This window comes from Triturus cristatus, chromosome 9, assembly GCF_964204655.1.
Source record: "Triturus cristatus chromosome 9, aTriCri1.1, whole genome shotgun sequence".
Classification (NCBI taxonomy): Eukaryota; Metazoa; Chordata; class Amphibia; order Caudata; family Salamandridae; genus Triturus; species Triturus cristatus.
In genome coordinates this window covers 93,114,135-93,136,420 of record NC_140592.1, presented here as the reverse complement: position 1 = coordinate 93,136,420, position 22,286 = coordinate 93,114,135, and the positions used below count along the sequence as shown (strand labels likewise).

At 42.7% G+C, this 22,286-nt stretch overlaps 1 protein-coding gene across 1 annotated transcript in view; it reads left to right on the top strand.

Annotated features, from left to right (window-relative positions):
• The window catches only part of LMCD1 (LIM and cysteine rich domains 1), a 327,439-nt gene extending 305,648 nt beyond the window's left edge, over positions 1 to 21,791 (top strand). Inside the window, exons 5-6 of the mRNA XM_085624501.1 lie at positions 11,428 to 11,643; positions 16,700 to 21,791. Coding sequence (XP_085480627.1) covers positions 11,428 to 11,643; positions 16,700 to 16,858 — 375 coding nt within the window. The 3' untranslated portion in view covers positions 16,859 to 21,791. The remainder of the gene's footprint in view (positions 1 to 11,427; positions 11,644 to 16,699) is intronic.
• Positions 21,792 to 22,286: the final 495 nt, after the last annotated feature.

Here is a 22,286-nt window from a genome sequence, read left to right as displayed (position 1 = left end):
ACCCTACTGTTGCACCCCCTGGAGTTAGAATAGTAATGTTTACCCCTATACTATCCAATACTTACCTTAAATGCAATGTAATATTATGCGTTGTAATTGTATGCGTTGTAAAGGTAGTATGCGGGTAGTATGCGTTGTAATGGAATGCGTTGTAAAGGTAGTTTTTAAAAATGCGTTGTAGTGTCATGCGATGTAATGGAAAGCGTTGTAGTGGATGTTGCGTTGTAAAAATTGCGTTGTAAGTGCATGCGTTGTAAAAGTATGCATTGTAACGTCATACATCCGTCACTGCACATTTATTATACAGACAGGCCAGCTTCTAGAAGTGGCACTTCTACATGAGACACCGTAACGCCGCACACATCATTGCGCAGCATTCACTCTCACGAGTTCGCACATACCAAACTCGACCCTGCACTCCTCTCACATCAGGACTTAACACGGTCACTCAGATCCCCTATGCATTCCTATGGGAGGGCAGGTCAGTCTCACTAAAACATACACAGAGCGCACGCGCTTTCCACTGGGACACAGTGTAAAAGGGCCTAGAGGCCTAAAACCACTAGTACACCACAGGGAAATGGCTATGATAAATGCAAAAAGTTTTAGGGGTGAACTTGCCAGAAGGGCCAAGTCCAACACAAAAACTATTGTCATGTCCAAACCTCCCATTTTATAACATATTATTTACCCCTAAGGTAGGCCCTATAAAGCCGAGGGCAGGGTGCAGTGTATTTAAAAAGTTGGATATGTACCTTTCAGTTTTACCTGTCATGCTAGTGAAAAACTCCTAAATGTGTTCTTCACTAGTGTGAGGCCTACCTCTCCCACAGGATAATATTGGGTTGCCTTATTACATTTAGTAAGTGCTAACTTTGCATCTGGCGCAGGTATTCCATGTTTGGTGTCTAAGAAATCGTAGTTAAAAATCTTGTCATGAAATGTACTCCTGCTCATGACATTAATTCTGATGTACCTAAACTAAATTTAACATGTAGGGACGACTATCTGACTGTTCCATCTCCCAAGGTGCCTACTAATTCACCATCCCAGATCTCCTCTGTTAACTTCTCTAAAACTACCATAAAAAGCTTTCTTTGATATGTGAGATCATTAGCAAAACATTCCAGTATGAGATGTCATCACCTCTCTATCCCACAATATATGTTTTCTCACAGAAACTTGGCTGAATGCCAACAACTTACTGGCCATCGATAGAGAGCTGAAAATTGGAGGGGGAATCACATTGTTTGTAAAGAATCTCTAAAAGTCTCATGGATTGGCACCATTGCTTCTGAATCCTTGGAATTAGGCATTTTTAATGTAACTCAATCTGCTACAGAAAGCTGGAAGGGCGCTCTGTTACATCGCCCACCAGGGCCTAAGAAGGGCTTCAGACAACCTTTGGTGGAAGCCCCCCAGGTACTGGCCACTAATTCTTTTGGTCTTCTGGGTGACTTTAATTACTAAGACTTAGCCGACCCCGAGGTGATGCATCTCATTGCAGACATGAAAACCCCAGGCCTTCACCAATTAGTCACCAGCCATACTCACCAAGCGGGCCACTCACTCGATACGCTATTCACCAATAGTGAGGTTATTTCTTGCGAATCACCTAGGCCTTTAATTTGGACAAATCACTACATAATCCCTTTTCAAATTCAATTCTCAATAAAATCCAACTTGGAGAAAAAGAGATGTTGGGAAAATTGACTGAGAAGGCCCTGGCACTCACTCTCCTCGGACTCCTTTAGTGAGTCGTTTCAACTTGCTGTTCCCTCAAGCTGATCCAATGTCAATGCTCAGTTAGGTAACTTTAAAACAGCCCTAATGGAGGCTTTGGACAAAACGATATCTTTAAAACAGATGTGTTCCTCTAATCAACATGTTTTTGCCCCTTGGTACATGACAGAGCTAAAAACTGAAAAATCAGCCTGTAAAAATCTAGGAAGGAAATGGCGAAGAACTAAAAATCTACAGGGCAAAGAGATTTATAAGCTTGCCCTGTCTAGATATCATTCGAATATTAGATCTACACACAAGCTTTTTATTACCAACCAAATCGAACAAACAGGCAATGCTCCTAAAGCACTTTTAAAGATTGTACAGGAGTTTACGAGCTATCAGGCATGCGCCCAGCCCCCCCTTAGTATCACAGGAAATGTGTGACTCCCTTGCTATGGTTATTCAAGAGAAAATCTCACAGATTTAGTTAAACTTCAACAGCCTCTGAGCGATCCTGGTGTCACCAGTAACATAATAAATTTGGAAGGAGCTCGGACGCCCTCTCTAATCAGGTTTGAACCTTTTTCTCTGGAGGAGGACCAGAGGATTCTAGACTTGGCAAAATCAGGCTCCCCCCTTGATATCTGCCCACCCAAAGTTATGGTTTCACTATCCAAACATCTTGTGCTGGCCATTCACGCCCTATTTATTTTATCTGTGGAAATGGGTACCATCCCCTCGGAGTGGAAAGCCGCCCATGTCCTACCAATCCTAAAGAAAGTTAACCTGGATCCCAGCATTCTATACAATTACAGTCCAATATCTCTGTTGCCTCTTTTAGGCAAAATGCTGGAAGGCTTAATTAACAAACAACTAACTGCCTACCTTGAAAAGAATCAACTTCTGTACCTTTCACAGTCCGGTTTTAGACCTGAACACAGTACGGAAACGGCCCTACTAGCAGTCACAGTCCCAGATTTGTTGAAATCTTCTCTGGATGCTGGTACCCCTACTATGCTCGTGGTGCTGGATCTTTCCACAGTGCTTGATACACTTTCCCATGCTAGGCTGAGAGAGAGACTTTGCGAGATAGGTATTCAGGAAACTGTTCTCAAATGGCTTTACAACTTCTTGGATGACAGATTCCAAACAATCACCCTTGGCTCCTTCACCTCTAGCAAAATTTGTCTGGACAAGGGGATGCCACAAGACTTGAGGCTCACTTTGTTTAATATCTATATGCCAAGATTATAGAACCTTTTGGCTTTGGAATTATATCTTATGCTGATGATACCCAGCTGATTTTCACTTTTGGCTCTGATCTTGCTGTAACCAAAGACCATTTTGCAAAGGGAATGCTAGCCATTTAGTGTCGGATTACTGACAATTGTTTGCACTTGAATACATGTAAGACTGAGTTACTGCTGTTTGCCAAAACTACCTCTTGTGGTCAAGTGAATGGTCGCCCTCTCAACTAGGATCAGCACGTCGCCTAAGCGATCCACGAAGAATCTTGACATAAAAATAGATCAGACCTTCTCCATGAAATCCTGAAGCTTTGGGCTCTTTGCAAATGCAAACCTATCCCCGCAGTACCCACCAATATAAAGTTCTGGTGATCCCGCCTCTTCACTCCTCAGCAACTGTCAACAACACCTGACAGCGCAAGATCAGCATTTTGTGCGAGAGCATCGACAGCTAGCGGTGACCGACAATGCAAACCTCCAGCAACAAACAACCATCATGCCCAACAGGTTCTTCGTGCTTCATCGATGACTCTCTGTGATGCCCAGTCTGCTCTTTGCGCTACCTTGATTACCATCGGTGACGCTCTACCTGCTTTTCGCAGCGCCTTCCACCGTGTGAATGGAACTCTTCACGCTGAACTTTAAAGGTCTCTCTTTCAGCAGGACTAACCTGGTCCCTGTATCTGGCCCATGCTCCATCGTGGTCAACCTGAACTTGTGACTTTTACACATGGTCTCACACAAACAGAAAACCACGAGTGGCATTTTGTGCTTTTAGGCACTTTACTTACCTGAAATCTTTGAAATGGCATATCTCTAGTTCTACTGGTTAGATATTTGTTATTTTGGTTTTAAATACTTTATTTTATTTTACTCTATTTTCTAAATTGGTGTGGGCTTTTTCTTGTGGTGTGATTCTCTTTGCTACTGTTTGTGTGCTGCATAAATACTTTACACATTGCCTCTAAACTAAGCCTGACTGCTCTTGTGCCAAGCTATCAGAGGGTGGAATACAGGTTAATTTGGGGTTTGCATCTGTTTCACCCTGACAGAGACTGTGGTTTCTGCTCGAGTAGGGTTTCATGTTGTAAAGTAATTTGTCTTTACAATTCGAATAGGCTGGTCTCGTTCTGACCTTGCCTGCCTTGTTGCTACACATTTAGTATATACACTTCATGAGTGGGTGCCAGAGCACTATGAAGTGCAGGCACTAACACCTTTTCAAACAGCCTATTGCCCTTCTATGTAAGATATCAAATCAATGTGGGTTGCAATCCGTTTGCGTAGCAGCTGGGAAAGGTAAATGCTCACCGAACCATGGAGAATTATTACAGCTGATAATGTGACACTATTGAGGATTATTTTCAGCCTCTGGGTTTTGGTGGGATGAGCTGGGGAGATATATGTTTGATGTTTGTATTAGTTTGCCTAGTATTTCCTTAATTCGCCTGCGAACATGGCATGTCTATTTTCTTTTGTCACAGCCATGTAGAACAGTGCATCCTGTATTCCGCTTTGTGACCAGCTGTGAAAACTCAGCAGAACAATGCATTGTGATACCAATCAGAATTGTGCTCTGTGCCTGATCTTTAGATGGAGAAGGAATTTTCTAGGTGCAATAATCTGAAACTTCCATTCTAGCCCTCCCATACTAATAAAAAAAAAGTGGTTTATAACATCATGTTTTTTACAGTATAAAACAGGTTTTTGTGAACCCTGCCACTTGAGCAGCAAGATCCAGAGGATGAAATGTACTTCCTAGCTTTGGGAATACAAAACATTAGGTTTAATGTTGAGCGCCACACATAGACAACCTGTGATCCTATGAAACCACACATTATTTCATTCACTATTTGCGTAGAACGGCACTTAGTTGTTCTTCTCAAACATTACCTATTTATTTTTCTTGTATACCATTTTTAGGTCGAGCCTACACAGTGCTTGTTTTTTTATCTCGACCTATCTAATTGTTAATCGCAACGCACTGTCTGGCCGAGAGTCATACATATCTGTTCATACATGGCGAGTGTGAATGGGGGAACAACCTTTACAACGCAACTTTTACAACGCACTACCTTTACAACGCATTTTTTACAACGCATAATCCATTACAACGCATGACATTACAACGCATGACACTACAACGCATTTTTAAAAACTACCTTTACAACGCATTCCATTACAACGCATACTACCATTACAACGCATACCATTACAACGCATAATATTACACTACACTATCCAACACTTACCCTACTGTTGCACCCCCTGGAGTTAGAATAGTAATTTTTACCCCTATACTATCCAACACTTACCCTACTGTTGCACCCCCTGGAGTTAGAATAGTAATTTTTACCCCTATTCTATCCAACACTTACCCTACTGTTGCACCCCCTGGAGTTAGAATAGTAATTTTTACCCCTACACTATCCAACACTTACCCTACTGTTGCACCCCCTGGAGTTAGAATAGTAATTTTTACCCCTATACTATCCAACACTTACCCTACTGTTGCACCCCCTGGAGTTAGAATAGTAATTTTTACCCCTATTCTATCCAACACTTACCCTACTGTTGCACCCCCTGGAGTTAGAATAGTAATTTTTACCCCTATACTATCCAACACTTACCCTACTGTTGCACCCCCTGGAGTTAGAATAGTAATTTTTACCCCTATACTATCCAACACTTACCCTACTGTTGCACCCCCTGGAGTTAGAATAGTAATTTTTCCCCCTATACTATCCAACACTTACCCTACTGTTGCACCCCCTGGAGTTAGAATAGTAATTTTTACCCCTATACTATCTAACACTTACCCTACTGATGCACCCCCTGGAGTTAGAATAGTAATTTTTACCCCTATACTATCCAACACTTACCCCACTGTTGCACCCCCTGGAGTTAGAATAGTAATTTTTACCCCTATACTATCCAACACTTACCCTACTGTTGCACCCCCTGGAGTTAGAATAGTAATTTTTACCCCTATACTATCCAACACTTACCCTACTGTTGCACCCCCTGGAGTTAGAAAAGTAACTTTTACCCCTATACTATCTAATACTTACCTTAAATGCAATTTAATATTATGCGTTGTAATGGTATGCGTTGTAAAGGTAGTATGCGTTGTAATGGAAATGCGTTGTAAAGGTAGTTTTTAAAAATGCGTTGTAGTGTCATGCGTTGTAATGTCATGCGTTGTAATGGATTATGCGTTGTAAAAAATGCGTTGTAAGTGCATGCGTTGTAAAAGTGTGCGTTGTAACGTCATACATCCGTGTGAATGTGTTAGAGTAAATGTGTGCATGTGTGAGATATGCATGTGTGACCTACATACATAGGGCTGCACTTTCTTGACACTTCCAAAGCACCTGTGTAAAGTGCGTTGGCAGCCCTTTCATCCCAAAACTGCTGCCTGGGAAACTACTTCCATAAGGGAATCTCAGAATGGAATACCCCATGTTTTGAACCCCATGCGAGTAATGGGCAGTTTTCCAGGGCCTCACCTTCCAAGGAACCACTGGAGCACTCTCTCTACCACTCACTGTACCTACCCAAACGAATACCCACTTCCTGTACCCCTCTATGTCTCGCTACACCAACACTGTCTACCCCCATCCCTCTCCCTGCATCTCACTGTTATGTTTCCATCTCCCTTCACTGTATCTCTCCTTTATCTACTTCACCTTTCACTCATCTTCACCTTTCTTTTTACCTCACTTCTCGATCTCTTTCTCTATACCACACCACTCTCGACCGCTCTGTCCTCTCTCGACGCTCTCTACCCCTCTCTATCTCACCACTCTCTACCTCACCTTTCTCTACCATAATTCTTTCTATACTAACATCTCTCTCCCTACACCTCCTCTTTTCCCCTCCTCTTTCTGTTCCTTGCTGCCAAACCTTCTGATTTACTTCACCATGTATTCAATTCCTTGCCTCTTCAACGCCTCCTGTCTTTATAACTCTTTTCCCCTTACCTCGCCTCTCACTACCTTTCTCATTACTTCTCTTAGTCTACCACCACTTTTTCGATATCATATAAACCTCTCTCTCTTTCTTTCATTACTTTCTGTACCTTTCTTTCTTTCAGATTGCCCTCTTCAACTCTCTTCTCCCTACATCCTTTTCTTTATACTTCTTTCTTTCTTACCTATGACTCCATGTCATCCTCTACCCCCACCCTCTCCCTGCTGCTGTATCAATTTTCTGTTTACCTCAGCCGTCTCTCTACTTCACTAATGTTCTCTTTCCACCTCACCTTTCTTTCGGCTTTTCAGATGTGGTGGTAGGACAGGGTGTCCCCCACACAGAAAGGCTGGCACAAGCTATAAATCATGGCCCCTCAGAAAACTCTTTAGTACACTCCTGGACTAGTGAAATATTCAGACAAACTGTCCTGCTTGAAGGACTGCCTTGCAGCTGGAAAGACTGCCTTGCAGCTTGCAGGAGATCTGAACCAGCTCTTTGAAACCTAGACCACCAAAAGTGACTCACAGGGGTAGTCAACTGGCCTCCTGTGTGACCTACAGAAACATAACAAGCACCTGAGACCTTGAACCCTGCTGTTGGCCTCTGCTGAAGTGAGTCCTAACCACTAAGATGTGTCGCCCTAGACCCTAGTTAGTGGTGTTGGTGGTACTTCTTCAAAAGCTGTTACTTAAAAACAGGGAAACTTTTTCCCCCAAAACTTCCTGATGAATCGAAAGAAGACATGGACCTACTTGCCAGCTGATATGCCCACAGTGAATTGCCGGTTAGCCTGATTTTGTGGTAGCTCCCCTACGTTCTTCGCCTCACCAGCAAATCCTGTTCAGATTGGCATCATGGTGACGGTATCCGGAATCATGGAGCCCTCTCAGCTCCGGCCTGCAGCTGTGCCCTGCTGAAGTTCAAAGGTTAAAATCATCACTGCAACCTCCTCCGGTGGCTCCCCGACGATGAAGCCTCCACCTCAGACGCAGCCTTCTTCCTTGTCCTGTTGAGCTCTATCTTCTCAGGAACTTTACTTCAGACTATTGACGTTGACCCAGTCTCGCCCTAGCACATACCGGCAGTTCTTTAAGATGCTATTTTACGCTAAAACCCATTTAAAATGTATAGCTCCGGTTCATTTCATTAGTTTTGGTGTCATTTTACTCTATTGTTTTAAATTAGTTTGGCATTGTTCTTATGCTGTCTTTTAACTTTATTACTGTTTGTGCACTGCAAAAGTACTTCACACATCACCTCTAAATTAAGCCTGACTGCTTTTGTGTCAAGTTACTAGAGGCTTAGGCACTCATTAATTTAGTGACTTTTGTGGTTCACCCTGACAAGTATTGCGTTTGTTGCCTGAGGTGGGTATCCACCCCCCCAGCAATAACCCAATTTCCTAAACACCCTTTTCATTTGTGAATGGTGACAAAAACATATTTTAAAACCACTGCCTTCCTTAAAAAAAATTTACTTACAGTTTTTTTTTTGAAAATGCATTTCCTTTAGGAAAATGGATTGCATTTTTTTTTTTTTTTTTTTATTTTTTTTATTTTTTTATTTTTTTTTTATTTTCAAGCAATCACTAACATGGTGGTCTGCTAACTCCTGCAGACCGCCATGGCTGTGATTCCTAGTTTGTTGGAATTTGCGACGTACCTCAATAATATTCAGGAGGCAGACCAAAATGTGACCCATTAGGAATCGGTAATTTCCGAACTGACCTATTAGTAAATAGGTCGGTTCGCAAATTACCAAACTGATCTCACAAATACTGACAGCAAATTGAACTTTCAAAAAATCTGAGATTTACCAAAAACATTTGTAAATCAATGGGAGAACTTAAAAATATTTTGGGAGGGAATTTCATTCCGGTCGCAGAAATTGCGCTAATTTTACATTTTCGCGTTCCGCAGAAAGCGCGAAAATGTCAAAATTTCCGCATTCCGCAGTTTAGCGATAATTTGTTTCTTGCTCGCGCTGTAAAATAACACATTCTCGCGTGCGCGCTATCGCCTTTCCTGAATCCCCGCGTTCGCCGACAAGTTTTCCCGATCCGGTCGCGTTCTCCATGAGATGTTGGATTGTTGGTAGCCATTTGCGCTGTCTCGCGACAGTTCGCGCCCGCAGTGACGTCATGCGTCGCTCGATCACGTCTTTCTTCTCGCGATCATGCACCGCGAGACAACTGAAAACAAGATGGCCGCGCCCGCGAGCAACCACATGGGTAAGTTGGCGAGCCGCGACCATGCAGAAAATACCGCGAACGGGTGGGAAAAAAACTTCCGCATCTTCGCGATATTTCCGCGTGTTTGCGGAGATTTTTAACATTTTCACGATAATTTGCGAAAGTGAATTTCGCAAATTCCGCCCACACCTAGTTATACATTTCCCTGGAACATATTTTGTCCTGTGCAAATGATTACTAGCATGTAGCATTCATGGTTATTGTAACAATGGTAATTTATGGCATGGTAATACTGGACACCTCACAGGAAACTAGCCATTACATCGCGGCTGCTACCCCGCATGCCATTACAAAGCAAGCGTTACCACACATGTGTTGTAACAACATGTAGTCTTTACTATGCATTTTTTTTACAGCGCATGTGCTTTTACCACGCATGCCTTTACAATGAATTTCGTTGTAAAGCTATGTATGGTAAAATCAAATACGTTGTAAAAAAATATGCACTGACCCTCAGACCGTGGGGGTTGATATTTAGTGTAAAAAAGGGTTGGGTCGTGCAGGGTAGTGTTTTCGGGTAGGGAGAGGACTGGGGGAGGGGAGGGTCGTGCAGGGGTAGTGTTTAAGGGTTTAGGGTGGGGAGAGGACTGGGGTCGGGGGAGGGTTGTGCAGGAGTAGTGTTTTAGGGGTTAGAGTAGGGTCGGGGTCATGCAGAGTAGTGTTTTGGGGTAGGGAGAGGACTGGGGGTAGAGTTTTAGGGTAGGGAGAAGACTGGGGTTGGGGGAGGGTCTTGCAAGGGTGGTGTTTTAGGGTTTAGGGTAGGGAGAAAACTGGGGGTAGGGGGAGGGTTGTGCAGGGGTAATGCTTTAGGGTTTAGGGTATGGTCGGGGGGACGTGAAGGGAAGTTTTTTTGAGTAGGGAGAGGACTGGGGTCAGGGGAGTGTTGTGCAGGGGTAGTGTTTAAGGGTTTAGGGTATGGAGAGGATTGGGGCTTAGGGGGTGGTGCAGGGGAAGTGATTTAGGGTTTAGGGTAGGGAAAGGATTGGGAGTCGTGCAGGGGTAGTGATTTAGGGTTTAGGGTAGGGTGGGGCTTGGGGGGTCATGGAGGAGTACTGATTTAGGGTAGGGCAGGGTAGTGTAACTTACCTTAGACATTTTTACCAAGTGTATGCCTTTACCACACATACCTTTGCGTTGTAATGGCATGCGTGGTAAAATAATGCGATGTAATGGTAGGTCATTGTAGAGGTACTAGTGTAGTAATATAGAGTTGTAATGACACGTGTGGTATCAGTATGAGTGGTACCATCCACCACCTCACAGCCCACTTGTTTCCTGGCCCCTTAAGTGAGTTCAGCCGTGGCAGTACAACTTTTGAGACTTCTGCTGGTGCCAAAAGTTGTAGAGTATCAAATGTGTCTTTATCAATATTGTATGCTCATTAACGTATGTGCATGTATAATGGACCAACATTATTTGAGGAATTCAAGTGCTTTGTGCGTGAGGCCACCCAAGTTCCAGGTACAGCCTGTGAGTTTTGAGTCATTCCCAGGTGGCCGAGTGGTTGGATTGCTTCTCTTTCTCTGAAGGTAACTTTACCACATAGTGAGGCTGAGTGTGTATACAAGTTGGAGCATAGGTTTATTTAGGAGAAACAGTCTCAGTTTCGGCCATCATGTCTTACACACAACTGGGCTGGGAACCAGCTCTCATGTTCTAGATTGAGTATCATCTGATCCACTTTTTTTGTTTTGGTGAATGATCCCAGTAAATCTATTTTAGATTTTTGTAAGTTAATCAATCCGTATCTTTGACACCTATTGACCCAAGCAGAGAAGCATGATGAGAATTTTGATAAAACCCTAAGAGGATTGTGCTAGGTCTTTATTGATGACGTACATTTGATATTTTTATTTTCTTCGCTGCAACACTGAGAGCAAATAAATCACATCTTATCCCGCAGAGCTTTATGGGCAACACCAGGAGGATTATATTCTGATGTGAGCTCTTCCTTCGATAGGAACCTGTGTTTAGAAACCTTGTTGATAAGCAGTTTATGTATCTGGTTGAATCAAAGATGCAGAGTAGCCTGGGTCTTTGACAACTCTCCAGGAAATAGCAAATCATGTTATGATTGGCACAGTTCTTCAGGAAAGGCGGGGCGAACGCTCTACTCTGCTCTAAGCTGCTCATGAAGAGATGAGCACCTCTTCCTGACGTCATGCCATGGATCTGGTTTCATGTCTAGTGATAGTCCTTTCTAAATCCACTTTCTGTTTTTGTTTTCAGAACTGCGACCTCTGCAAGCTGCCTGTGCCCAAAGACGACCTGGTGGTGTACGCCGACCGCGCAGGGTATGAGCGGCAGTGGCACCCAGCATGCTTCACTTGCTGCAAATGTAAAGAACCTCTGGTGGACCTCATCTATTTCTGGAAAAACAACAATGTTTATTGTGGGCGACACTACACTGAGAGCATGAGGCCTCGCTGTGGATCATGTGATGAGGTAAGCATGGATGCACCTAACTAAAACATTTATTGACATCTAAGGTCTGTGGTGGCCCTGAGGCAACATGGTGATAGGAACACTATATGTAGGTCACAGAGGGAATGTTAACAGACTGAAAGTATATAACTAAGACATTTTGGGTTGACTTCCTCATTATAGCGATTAGAGTAAGGGCATGTCTGTGTGACTTTGTGAATCTGTGTGTGTCTGTGTGAATGTGTTTGTGGAGGTGGTTTGTGACGAATTAATGAAATGAAAGGAGCACACAAGGTGTTATTGGAATATTGCTTTGTTCTTTTCACCTTGGTACCTCCAGCTACAATGGATCTTCTCCCCTGTTGTTTTTTTTTTACCACACGTGGACACCTGTTTTACTGTATTATCTTCCTTTTTTTGCTGCTGTTTCCCAATTGATGTCTATACTACCCCCTTGTTCTTTTTTTCTGCCTACTGTAAAACGCTCTGATATCCTTCGGGATCTTGTTTGCGCTATATAAAACTTTATAAATAAATAAATGCTAGAGGCAACATTGGTTGGTCTGGGAGCCCACGGGTCAGAGAAGGGTTGCCTCTGCACTAGAGAAGGAGTTAGCTGTTGTACCAAGGTAGGGGGAGGTTAACCACTTAAATTTAAAGTCTCAATTAGAATCTCTGCACCATCATTTTAGTGGTGGCAATGACGGCCACTACCTAATATCTATTAAATAAGTATAGTTATTTATTCAATAAATAAATGTAACCCCTTATTTCCAAGGGGTTGCATCACAGCCTTTGTCATTTGATTGGGTTCTGTGTTATTGTGCATACACATAATATATTCATAGTCGTGCATGTAGGTGCAGCAGGATTCAAGCCAATGAAAGGAGTGCATGGGGTGTTTTTTAGAATATTGATTTCTGCAAATAGAGCCGCAACCCCCTTTGCATAGGAAAGGATTCTCTAATCCTTTACAGTGCACAGGGATTGTTCGCAGTGAGACGCAAACCACCCGCTCAATATTACTGATGGGTGGAAACTGGGCTTCTGGCTCATTGCAAGTAGTTCCAAATGCTGGGACAGTGGCATCCTCCCTTCATTTACATGATCAGTGTGCTGGCAGTGTTGCCCTGTCCATTAAAGGGCTGCAACTCTACAAATCATGACACACTGTGACTTGGATAGCCATCGTTAAAACATGCGTTAGTGTGTGGGGCTGTGGGCTTCTCCTGATGTCCACAGACTGCAGATGCAGAAAGTAAGCTGCAGACATTGGCATCTTACACTTTTTCATGTGGACCATCTGCCCTGAGCTGTGGGTAACCTTTCCATACTGGTTGAACACAGAGCCAGTCAACATTTTTTGTTATTTCCATTTCTGTGTGCCTGGCGGATGGACAGTGCTTTTGCCCCCTCCTATCCCATGAGAGTCGCAAGGGTGTGGTCGCAAGGGTGTGCAACAAGTGTGTTGCAATTCATAACTACCATTAGAATTCACACTTTTGTGCACTGCAAATTGAGATCTTGAATTTGCACAATCAGCTGAACATGAATATCTATATATCTGCTCCCAGAACCTGGACCCAGGGGTGAGCATTAATCCCCCTCATCGCTATGGTAACCTTCTCAGTCCATAAATAGACTGTGCTAAGCGCTAGGGGGCTTCTTTACATGTCTTGGCTTAGGCAGTGTGCTTTAAGTGTTTCATTTGGGTCGTAAATCGTCGTTCTATAATGTGTCTTCTTAAGGGAGTTATTCACCTATATGCACCATTTTACCCACTTTGTGGTGGAAGCAGGCATGATGTAAACATGTTACAATGAAGCAGAAATGGAAGGATATGGGTCCCCTTGATCCATCCAAAACTACTCCCATCGCCGGGTCAAACTATACAGTTCTGCCTAGGAGTCAATGCATGGGAGGTGGTTGATGGCGTCATATTTAGTTGACCTTCTTAAAACTGATTTAAGACCAGACACTTCGGCGTTCAGTTGGGGCAGACAGAGCATCAAAGCGGCCAGGGCGACTGACTCCAGAATCTGAGGATCACGGTTCGATCCCTGGCACTGGTGGCAGATTAGCCCAGCACCATATGACTCTGGGTAATAGCTTACTTAATCTTCCCGACAGCGCCTAGAGACCCTTATGGGTGATTGTTTGTGCTTTACAAATGCTTGATTATTATTATAAAGCCCAAAAAAGGGGTTAGTGCGCATCCTAATAACACAGTCCTACAGTGGTCTACTCTGACAGCAGTTCTAGCCAGGCATCTATGCCAAACTTGTGCAGATGATGCTTTCATTGCCAAGGATGTGCTGTACGAATTACCGCTCATGCTGTGATTTTTAAGTGCTGCCATTAGGTAAAATAAAAAGAAAAGAAATAAAAATATGCTTGTCAGAATTCATTGCATTTTGTTTGCACTGCCATGTGCTTGAGATTAATTCCAATCTGTTCATCTTCAATATAGGAATCTATTGCCTGCGGTTATCCACTCAGACAGACTCATTTGCACAAGAAAGGCCATATTATTAGGATTTGTAAACAGACCATGTGTTGAATGCTTGAAATTTAGACGTTGGCTGGGCTCCTGGCGTTTTTTATGCACTCGGCCTTAACAACCGCATTTTAAGAGGGATTTTGTGCCTGCGGATGCGTGTGTGTGCGTGTGCCTGTCTGTGTCTGTGTGTGCAAGTGTGTTTGGTTGCACAAACATGAAAACGACAACATTGTAATTTGGCATGTGTTTAATCTATGCACAACACATTTACACAGTGCTATTTTAGACCAATGATTAATCCAGTACTTTCTTGGTGTGAGTCAGCAGCTAGAAGTCGATTCATAGTGTTAGAAATCTGCTGTGCTCCATTCCCTAGAACATGATCTTCTCTGAATTGTGGACTGCACACCTACTTACACCTTCTCACTCACTAGCATAAACCCAGTTTCGATGGTGTTTGCTACTGCATTACCTAACTCCCCTTGATGGTCGGAAAATCACAAAATTATAAACCTAACACATTGGTCATGAACGCAATAGCTTTGTCCCAAAATGAGGAAGGCAATACCTTACTTGCTTCCATTCCCAAACACTGTTTCACTCCCCCAAAGGTAAGGACTACAAGATATTCAGAGAGCTATACCTCTTGTGATCTTAGTCAACAGGATTTCCATCACTCTCAAGGATGTCTTTATTGCGTTCCACGCCTTGTTCTTTTGAAATGCTCTGGTATCCGCAACAAGGTTTCCATCTCAGGAGGGTCTCGTCCAACCAGAAGCCAACCCTGCTTGTGACTAGACATTCCGCTGACAGAGAAGAAATAGAGCCTGATTTAGATTTAGGTGGCAATATTCTCCTGGTGGAATTCCTTACTCTTTACTATCACAGAGATGGATGACATTCTGCTGTTTGAGTCTGCAGAAGTAGCGTATATTTATCCACAACTGTTGAGGGTCTCCACAGACCGAGTGCCCAAAAAGCAATACATCTAACATGAAATAACTAGGACCTCCTTCTAAGAGACTTGGGGAAAACTACAAAGGTATTCCTACTCCCAGAATTACTGATACTATGGAAACTGGTGATTTCAGGGTGCGGGAACATCGCAGTATTCCGGGATAGCCTTTAGAAATGGGGATTGCCTGTAGGAAACAGAATTCCCATAATGCAGCGGTGTACCCCTTCTTTGCTTTCTCAAGTATTTAAATGCTGAATTGTCTTAAGGGAAATAACTGGAAGTGGGTATTCCAACAGAAGTTGTAATTCAGCCAGAAACGCTGATACATTCTGAACCTGAAATTCCTCCAAAATTAGAATGGATATACATAAACCAACTTATTACATACAGCGTAATCACTGTATACTCAGTTCTAGTGCCATGTATATTCCTGACTGCATATAACCCAAACTATTTTATAGTAACCAAGTATCTTAAACTTTTCACTATATTCTTCTTGTTTGCCTGCAGTTTATTATAGTGTAAAATAGATCACAAATGACATAGGATATGAGTGCTTTACATTACAGAACAGATCATTTTACATGAGCATCAAACGTTGCAGAACAAAAGTTACAGCACACCTTAAATATATAAAGAACCAAGGCATATAATTGTTAGGACAAAATTGAAGCACCTGAGGGAAGTGCCACACATTGTAAAGTGCTGAGTGAGTCGTACGGTGAGGAGACAGCAGCTCAGAGGGCTGTCCCTGTCTCACAGGGTATCGAGCAGCAGTGATGTTATGTGAGAAAATTACCCACCACCAATGAGTACTACATCGTGGCCTCCAAAGTCTCTGACCTTCTCTCTCTGATGAGTGCCTGGGGGCAAGGTACGTTGATCCTGAAAATAGGGTTGGGTTGAAGTCGAGGCTGGTGCCGCTCAGATGTATAGATTGCTCCAGGTTGAGTGTCCATTGTCCATCCCCTGGAGCTTCTTCAGATCCCAGTCGAAATCCACCAGTTACCCATCATGTTGAGCATGAGGTGATCCCGGCAGAAGACCTGCCAAGTCACGTTCCCGGCCCCCTCCTCCTGCATCACCTCAGTCCATTCGATGCACCTGGTATGACCGAGGGGTGCAGTCAGAGGGATAACTGTCACAGCAAGCATCTGGCACCATAGAACTTTGTAGGTGGAAATAAGATTTCGAATGATGGGGCTATCAAACTCCCTAGTTTTTTATGCCAAAGTTGGTGTTGATGTCGTAGGGACCACTGGATGGTGGAGCATGGGTGTGCTGTAGGAGATGAGGCCCTAAAGGAACTCCATGGGTGGGCTCCTTTCTTACTGCCAGTTTCCCTAGACAAAAAAGAAAATCATTAGATATTGGGTGCATGTACTATTGAAAATAGAAGCCTAGGAAGAAATGCTAAGTGTGGTGTTAAACAAAATTGTATATAATCAATTGTCTGTCCGGTAAGAATGTGTTCAGTATGCTGTAGCACCTATTTCATGATGGCTACCAGATTCCTGATACAGCAATTATCTAGTAGTAGAGGATTTGCTTATGGTGATAAAAAGATTTCATTACTAAGGACGATGTGCATCTCATAAGATCATTTTTTTGTTCCACAGATCATTTTCTCAGAAGATTATGAGCTGGCAGAAGGCCGGACTTGGCACAAGAAACACTTTTCCTGCTTCGATTGTGAGGAGCTACTGATCGGCCGACCATATGTGCTGGATAAGGCGGTTCCTCTGTGTGGAGCCTGCAGTCAAGCCAGGCAGTGTTAGAAGATGATTGTCATGATGTGGGGGTTGCCTGATAACTCAACACACCGTGCCCAACAATTGACATGTTGCAGAAATTGCAAACACCCAACCTGTCTGCCCTATGCATTGTGCTAGCAGAGACATTTTCCGAGCTCAGAGGTGTCAATGTTTATCAAAGCGAGGCACATGGGGATAAAACACATCATTAAGATCTCCTGAGGTTCCAGTGTTAGATGTAGTCTTGATCCTGGCTATGTGTCTTAAACTCTAGAGTAGAACATGCTCCTGAAGGTTACGTGCACAGTCCCCAATGAATTTATTGTATGTATATAGATGTAAGTTCATTGGTGACTGTACTTGTAACCATCAGTAACAAGACCTGCCGCATGGGTTAAGGCATTGAGCTCCAAATTATGGGCTCTCAGAATCCAGATTGCCTCTGGCACCCACACAGACCCCAACATGGACTGTTTTTATGTGCCTCATTTTGACAAACTTTGACCCACATATCATATATATAAAATGTGGGTGATAAAGTACAGATGAAATCAAGTCTTTATGTTAAACTGTGGCACACATAGAATCACATGGCAAGCAATAACACCTAGGCCACTTCTAGTTAGTGCCGGGAAACAACACTCTACCGCCTTGTCATTGTAAAAACAAGAGCCCTGTTAGAACCTATAAACTTACACATATTGCATTGTTTTGTGTTACATGTTTCTTACTGGTAAAGATTCGTAAATTTCATGTTGCTCAAGGAATCTGCCATTTTGAAATACGATTAGAGGTTTTTAAGGACAATCATGTACCAGTGTTTAGGTTCTCATCATTGTTTCTTTAAATTAGTGAATACAGTGAGAACATAAGATCCATCATGGGGTGGGAGTGCTACCCATGGTAACCTGGTGACAGAGTGTATAGTATCTATGGGGATGCTCCGAGGGTATTACTCTATTACCATTGTTGAGGGGAAGAGAGTTCATTCAAAGGAAGTTAAGATGCCTCTCTCTATCACTTCACGATGGTAAATACCATTGTACTGTTGGCGGATCTGCATATATGGTTTTAGCCATGCTTTATTTTAATATACAGATGTTATAAAGAAAGGTATTTAAGTAGGACCACAGCACAACGCGTTAAATCTGTGCTGATAGAAAATCTTGCTAAGTAGCCCTGGTGGGCCTAGGCCATGGTCTTTTTCTCTTTAAAGTGGTTGTAAAATTAAATCTATGCTGCAGTAAGAAATGATTTCCTAACATAACTAGGCTCTACTATGGAGATAATGTTCAACTTGACCTATGCACTGCTCTAATAACATTTTAGGTGTATGTATGTGTATTACCAAGGCTGGTTCAAATGTGTTATTTGGCTACATTTATTGTCCCCACCCTGCCATATTCTAACTATGCATATATTATTCACAAAATAACTGGATAATTGAAACCTGTCTGATACTGCTCTCTACCAGCATATTATCAGAGTATACTGTACATAGAATTGTTCAGTGTTGACCATTTCTGTGGCACTACACACCGCAAACTGGAACGTCTTTCGGCACTTCAATAACAAGTGTCATTATTGTCCAACTCAGTGGGACTAATTTCACTGACCTCAGATGGTTATAGGATTAATTAGCAGTACCTGCGTCTCCTACTTGCAAGGCTCATGTAGATCCCTACTGCAATATTCAACCAATAGAGCTATGTTAATAAGTGTAAAATAGTGGCAAAACAGCATTAATGGAAAGGTGGTCCCAACAACTGTTGATTTGTAAGTATGGGAGGACTTGGGTTCAAATTGCTGCCATTTTCTGGCGATGGGTTCAGGAGATTGAAATTTCAGTGCAGGGGCCCCAAGAAACATTGCAGGAACTGAGGCTTTGGGTTGCAGGTTATGTCCCACTACTGTCATACACAGACATGTCCAAACTCTGTGTTTCAGCTTATTTATGCTCAACAGAGGCATGCTTCTATTTTAAGACACAGTGTTGATAATGGGAACTTGTATTGACCCTAAGGTGGAAAAGACAGATATGGCTGGTGTATAAGGAGTATACTGATTCAAATGCTGACTTGGACTTCTAATACCCTAGTATTTTTAGAGCCAGCTACAATCAATTACACCCCAATTTGAATTCTCAATTTGTTTTATATCTAGATACAACATGTTGGGCTCATAGATAAGCATTTCACAGCACCATAATGAGTGCCAGAATGTGCTTTCCATGGTAGGTATCTTTAGATGTATTTTTGATCCATGCCAGATCAGGTTTTGAAAGGCAACAATGTGACCAGGAGTCTGAATTATTTCAATTTCAAGACTCAAGGGTCTAAATTGAGGCACATAACATCCCCCATTCTGATGTTGTATATATTCTGTTTCAGTACAGGTCTCATCTCATTTTTGCAACAATTTTGAGTAGCTCAGAGGAGTGCTCTGAGATAATTGCTTATTGACAAGTTGTGAGGGCATTTTGCACTAAACCTTACAATAGATTCTTATTTTCAGTATTGTGTTCTTGTTTTAATGTGCACAACCTCACAATGCCTAAATAATATATGAGAGAAGATGTGGCCTTGCTGCTCAAGCTGCTACCATTGGAACCTCGATACCTAAGTTTGAATCATCCTCAGTGATAGCTCAACATTGTGTGATTCTGAGTGAATCACTTAATTTCCCTGTGCCTAAGTGTGTGTACAATTGTAGGAAACTAAATTGTTGGTTGACTCGGGTGTGAGCCCTGGTCAAACAGCACCCACAATCTCTGTCAAGGTAAGGCACAAGCAAACCCCAAATGAACCTGTGTTCAACACTCTGGTAGCTTGGCACAAAGCAGTAAAGCTTAATTTAGAGGCAACCTGTCAAGCATTTATACAAGAGTTCAAACAGTAATAGAGTAAACACACACCAACAATAAAATCCTGCTCCAACTTAGAACAATAGGACAAAATGTAATTAAGAAAACAAGACCAAAATGACAAAAATTCAATCAGTAGAATCAGAATTATGTATTTTTAAAGATTTTTGTAAAATAGCGCCAGGAAGCATATAGCGCCAACAAGGGATATCTGGTCACTCTGGACCAGGTGAAAGGCACACTTTCAGGCCAACCACGATGGAGCGCAGGTCAGCCACAGTCAGAAGGTTAGGACCACAGAAGTTTTCCTTCTGGAATCTGTGTCAAGAATCCCGTTAGCATTGGAGGGGGCCGTGAGGAGCAGGGAGAGTGTCACTGGAGGCTACTGGAGTAGAGTAAAAATCATGCATGGTGTCACGGATAGGCAGTCACAAAGAGCCGAAAAGCTTGAATACAGCTCCCCGAGCCTCACCTAGGTTCCAGGACATGAAGGACACCACCTGGGGGTCAATAACTTACTTCAGCTGGGTCCAGATGCTGATGCAGGATGATGGGGAGCCTTTTATGCCCCTGAGGCTCAGACCAGGGGGCCAGAAGACTAGCTTGTAGACAGGCTGGGTCCTTTGGTTCACTGTTGACGTTGCAGGTCCAGTTCTCTTCTAACCCAGGAAAATGGGCAGCAGGTCAGCCCAAAAGGGCAGCAGTTCCTCCAGAGCAGCAGTCCAGCAGAGTGGCAGTCCTTTCAGAAGTACAGCAGTCCTTTTTCCTGGCAAAGTATCCACAGATCCAGTAGTGACCTGAAGAGTTGGGGTCTGAGGTTGAATATTTATACCTGGTACATTTCCTCTGGAAGGTGAGGAAAACTTCAAAAAATCCCCTTTGAAGTCCCCAGGTATCTTGCTTTTCTTGTCCTGTATCCAGACTAACTATATGGGGGTAAGCAGCCCTTTGTGTTGAGGCAGTACATAGCCTACTTAATTGTATGTAAGGATGGACCCAGCTCCTCCCTCCCATCCTGCCAGTGATAGCCCATCCAGGCATACCTAGGCTCTCTATTGTGTGTGGCTGTCTAGAAGGAATACACAAAGTCCAACTGTGAGCTACACCCAGTCATGTGACCTAGAGACGGACTACAGGCACTAAATGGCTAAGGCAGAAGAATTGCAACTTTTTTATTTAAAATCTGACTTCACGATGAATTAGGATTTCTCGTTACAATTCTAAAGACACCAAACATGAAGGGATTACCTGTTCCCATTTGAAAATGACAGCTAACTAAATGTAAAAAGATAACCCCAATGTGATCCAATGGGAGAGGTAGGCCTTGTTGTAGTGAAAAACTAATTTAAGTGTTTTTCACTACCAGGATATGGAAAACTTAAAAGTTCATATCAACATTTTTAAAATTCACTGCACCTTGCCCTCTGAGCAATTCAGGGCCTACCGTAGGGCTGACTTCTATGTATTAAAAAGGAAGGTTTGGGCTTAGCAAAAGGTTTACTTCGTCCGGTCGAAATGGAATTTTCAAACTGCACAAATAGGCTGCAATGGCAGTCCTGAGACATGGTTCAAGTCTACAATCAGTACTGCAGGCCCACGAGTAAGATTTAATTTACAGGTCCTGGGTACATGTAGTACCACTTTAATAGGGACTGATAAGTAAATTAAATATGTCAATTGGGTGTAAGACAATTTTACCATGTTTAAAGGTAAGAGCACACACATTTTAGCTATTGTGCTAAGTGTTTGTCATGAGCTTATGAGTTTATAGGTGAAACACAACAACCAAAGGCACAGCAATGTCTAAAGTCCAGCTCTCAAGCCTCACACTTTCTGGTACTCACTGGGAATGGCATGCCTCTCATGGTCAACTTTACATCAACCTATTTTTCCATGGAAATCACTGTTTAGTTTGGGGAGGTGAATACTTTGTGTCTGCATTACCTTTTTTACCTGTAGTGTCATAGCAACAATATCAATACATCAATATCAATACATGTACTCCTAGGTGCTTATTTTCTTTGAGTTGTAGTTCATCATCATGCCTGTGAATATTTCTTAATTTTAATAAATTGAGCTAATAATTGTCAAGTACTTCAGTCTGGTGTCTTTTATTTAAACACAGTAATTTTAAACCTGCACTCCTCCGATTGGCTGGAGCACTAACCAATGTGTGAAACGCTGCACTGTCTGTTGCCACTCGTGGGGCACTGAAGTCTCCTACATGTACTGAGTACAGTCAAGCAGGATGATGATAAAGCCTTTAAGCGAGGGGCAAACTACTTGTATCCGGGTCTGCCTGTACACTGTCTTTCTCACTGCCCACTCCAGCAGTCTTTACAAAGCACCCAGTTTTCTTTTAAGGTCAAGCCTTAGCCAAGACCATTGGCTTTTGATAAAAATGCACACATCTAATAATAATTTTACTTAGCAAAATATTCTGTTAGTGTTAAAATTTGATATAAATGATATACTTAGAGGGGCTCTCAATGATCTCTGATCATTCATTGGTCTACTTGAGTGTCATTCATGTTTTGCTCCCACACATCTCTGCATACAGCAAGGGCCACCGGTCTACCCACTTGAGCA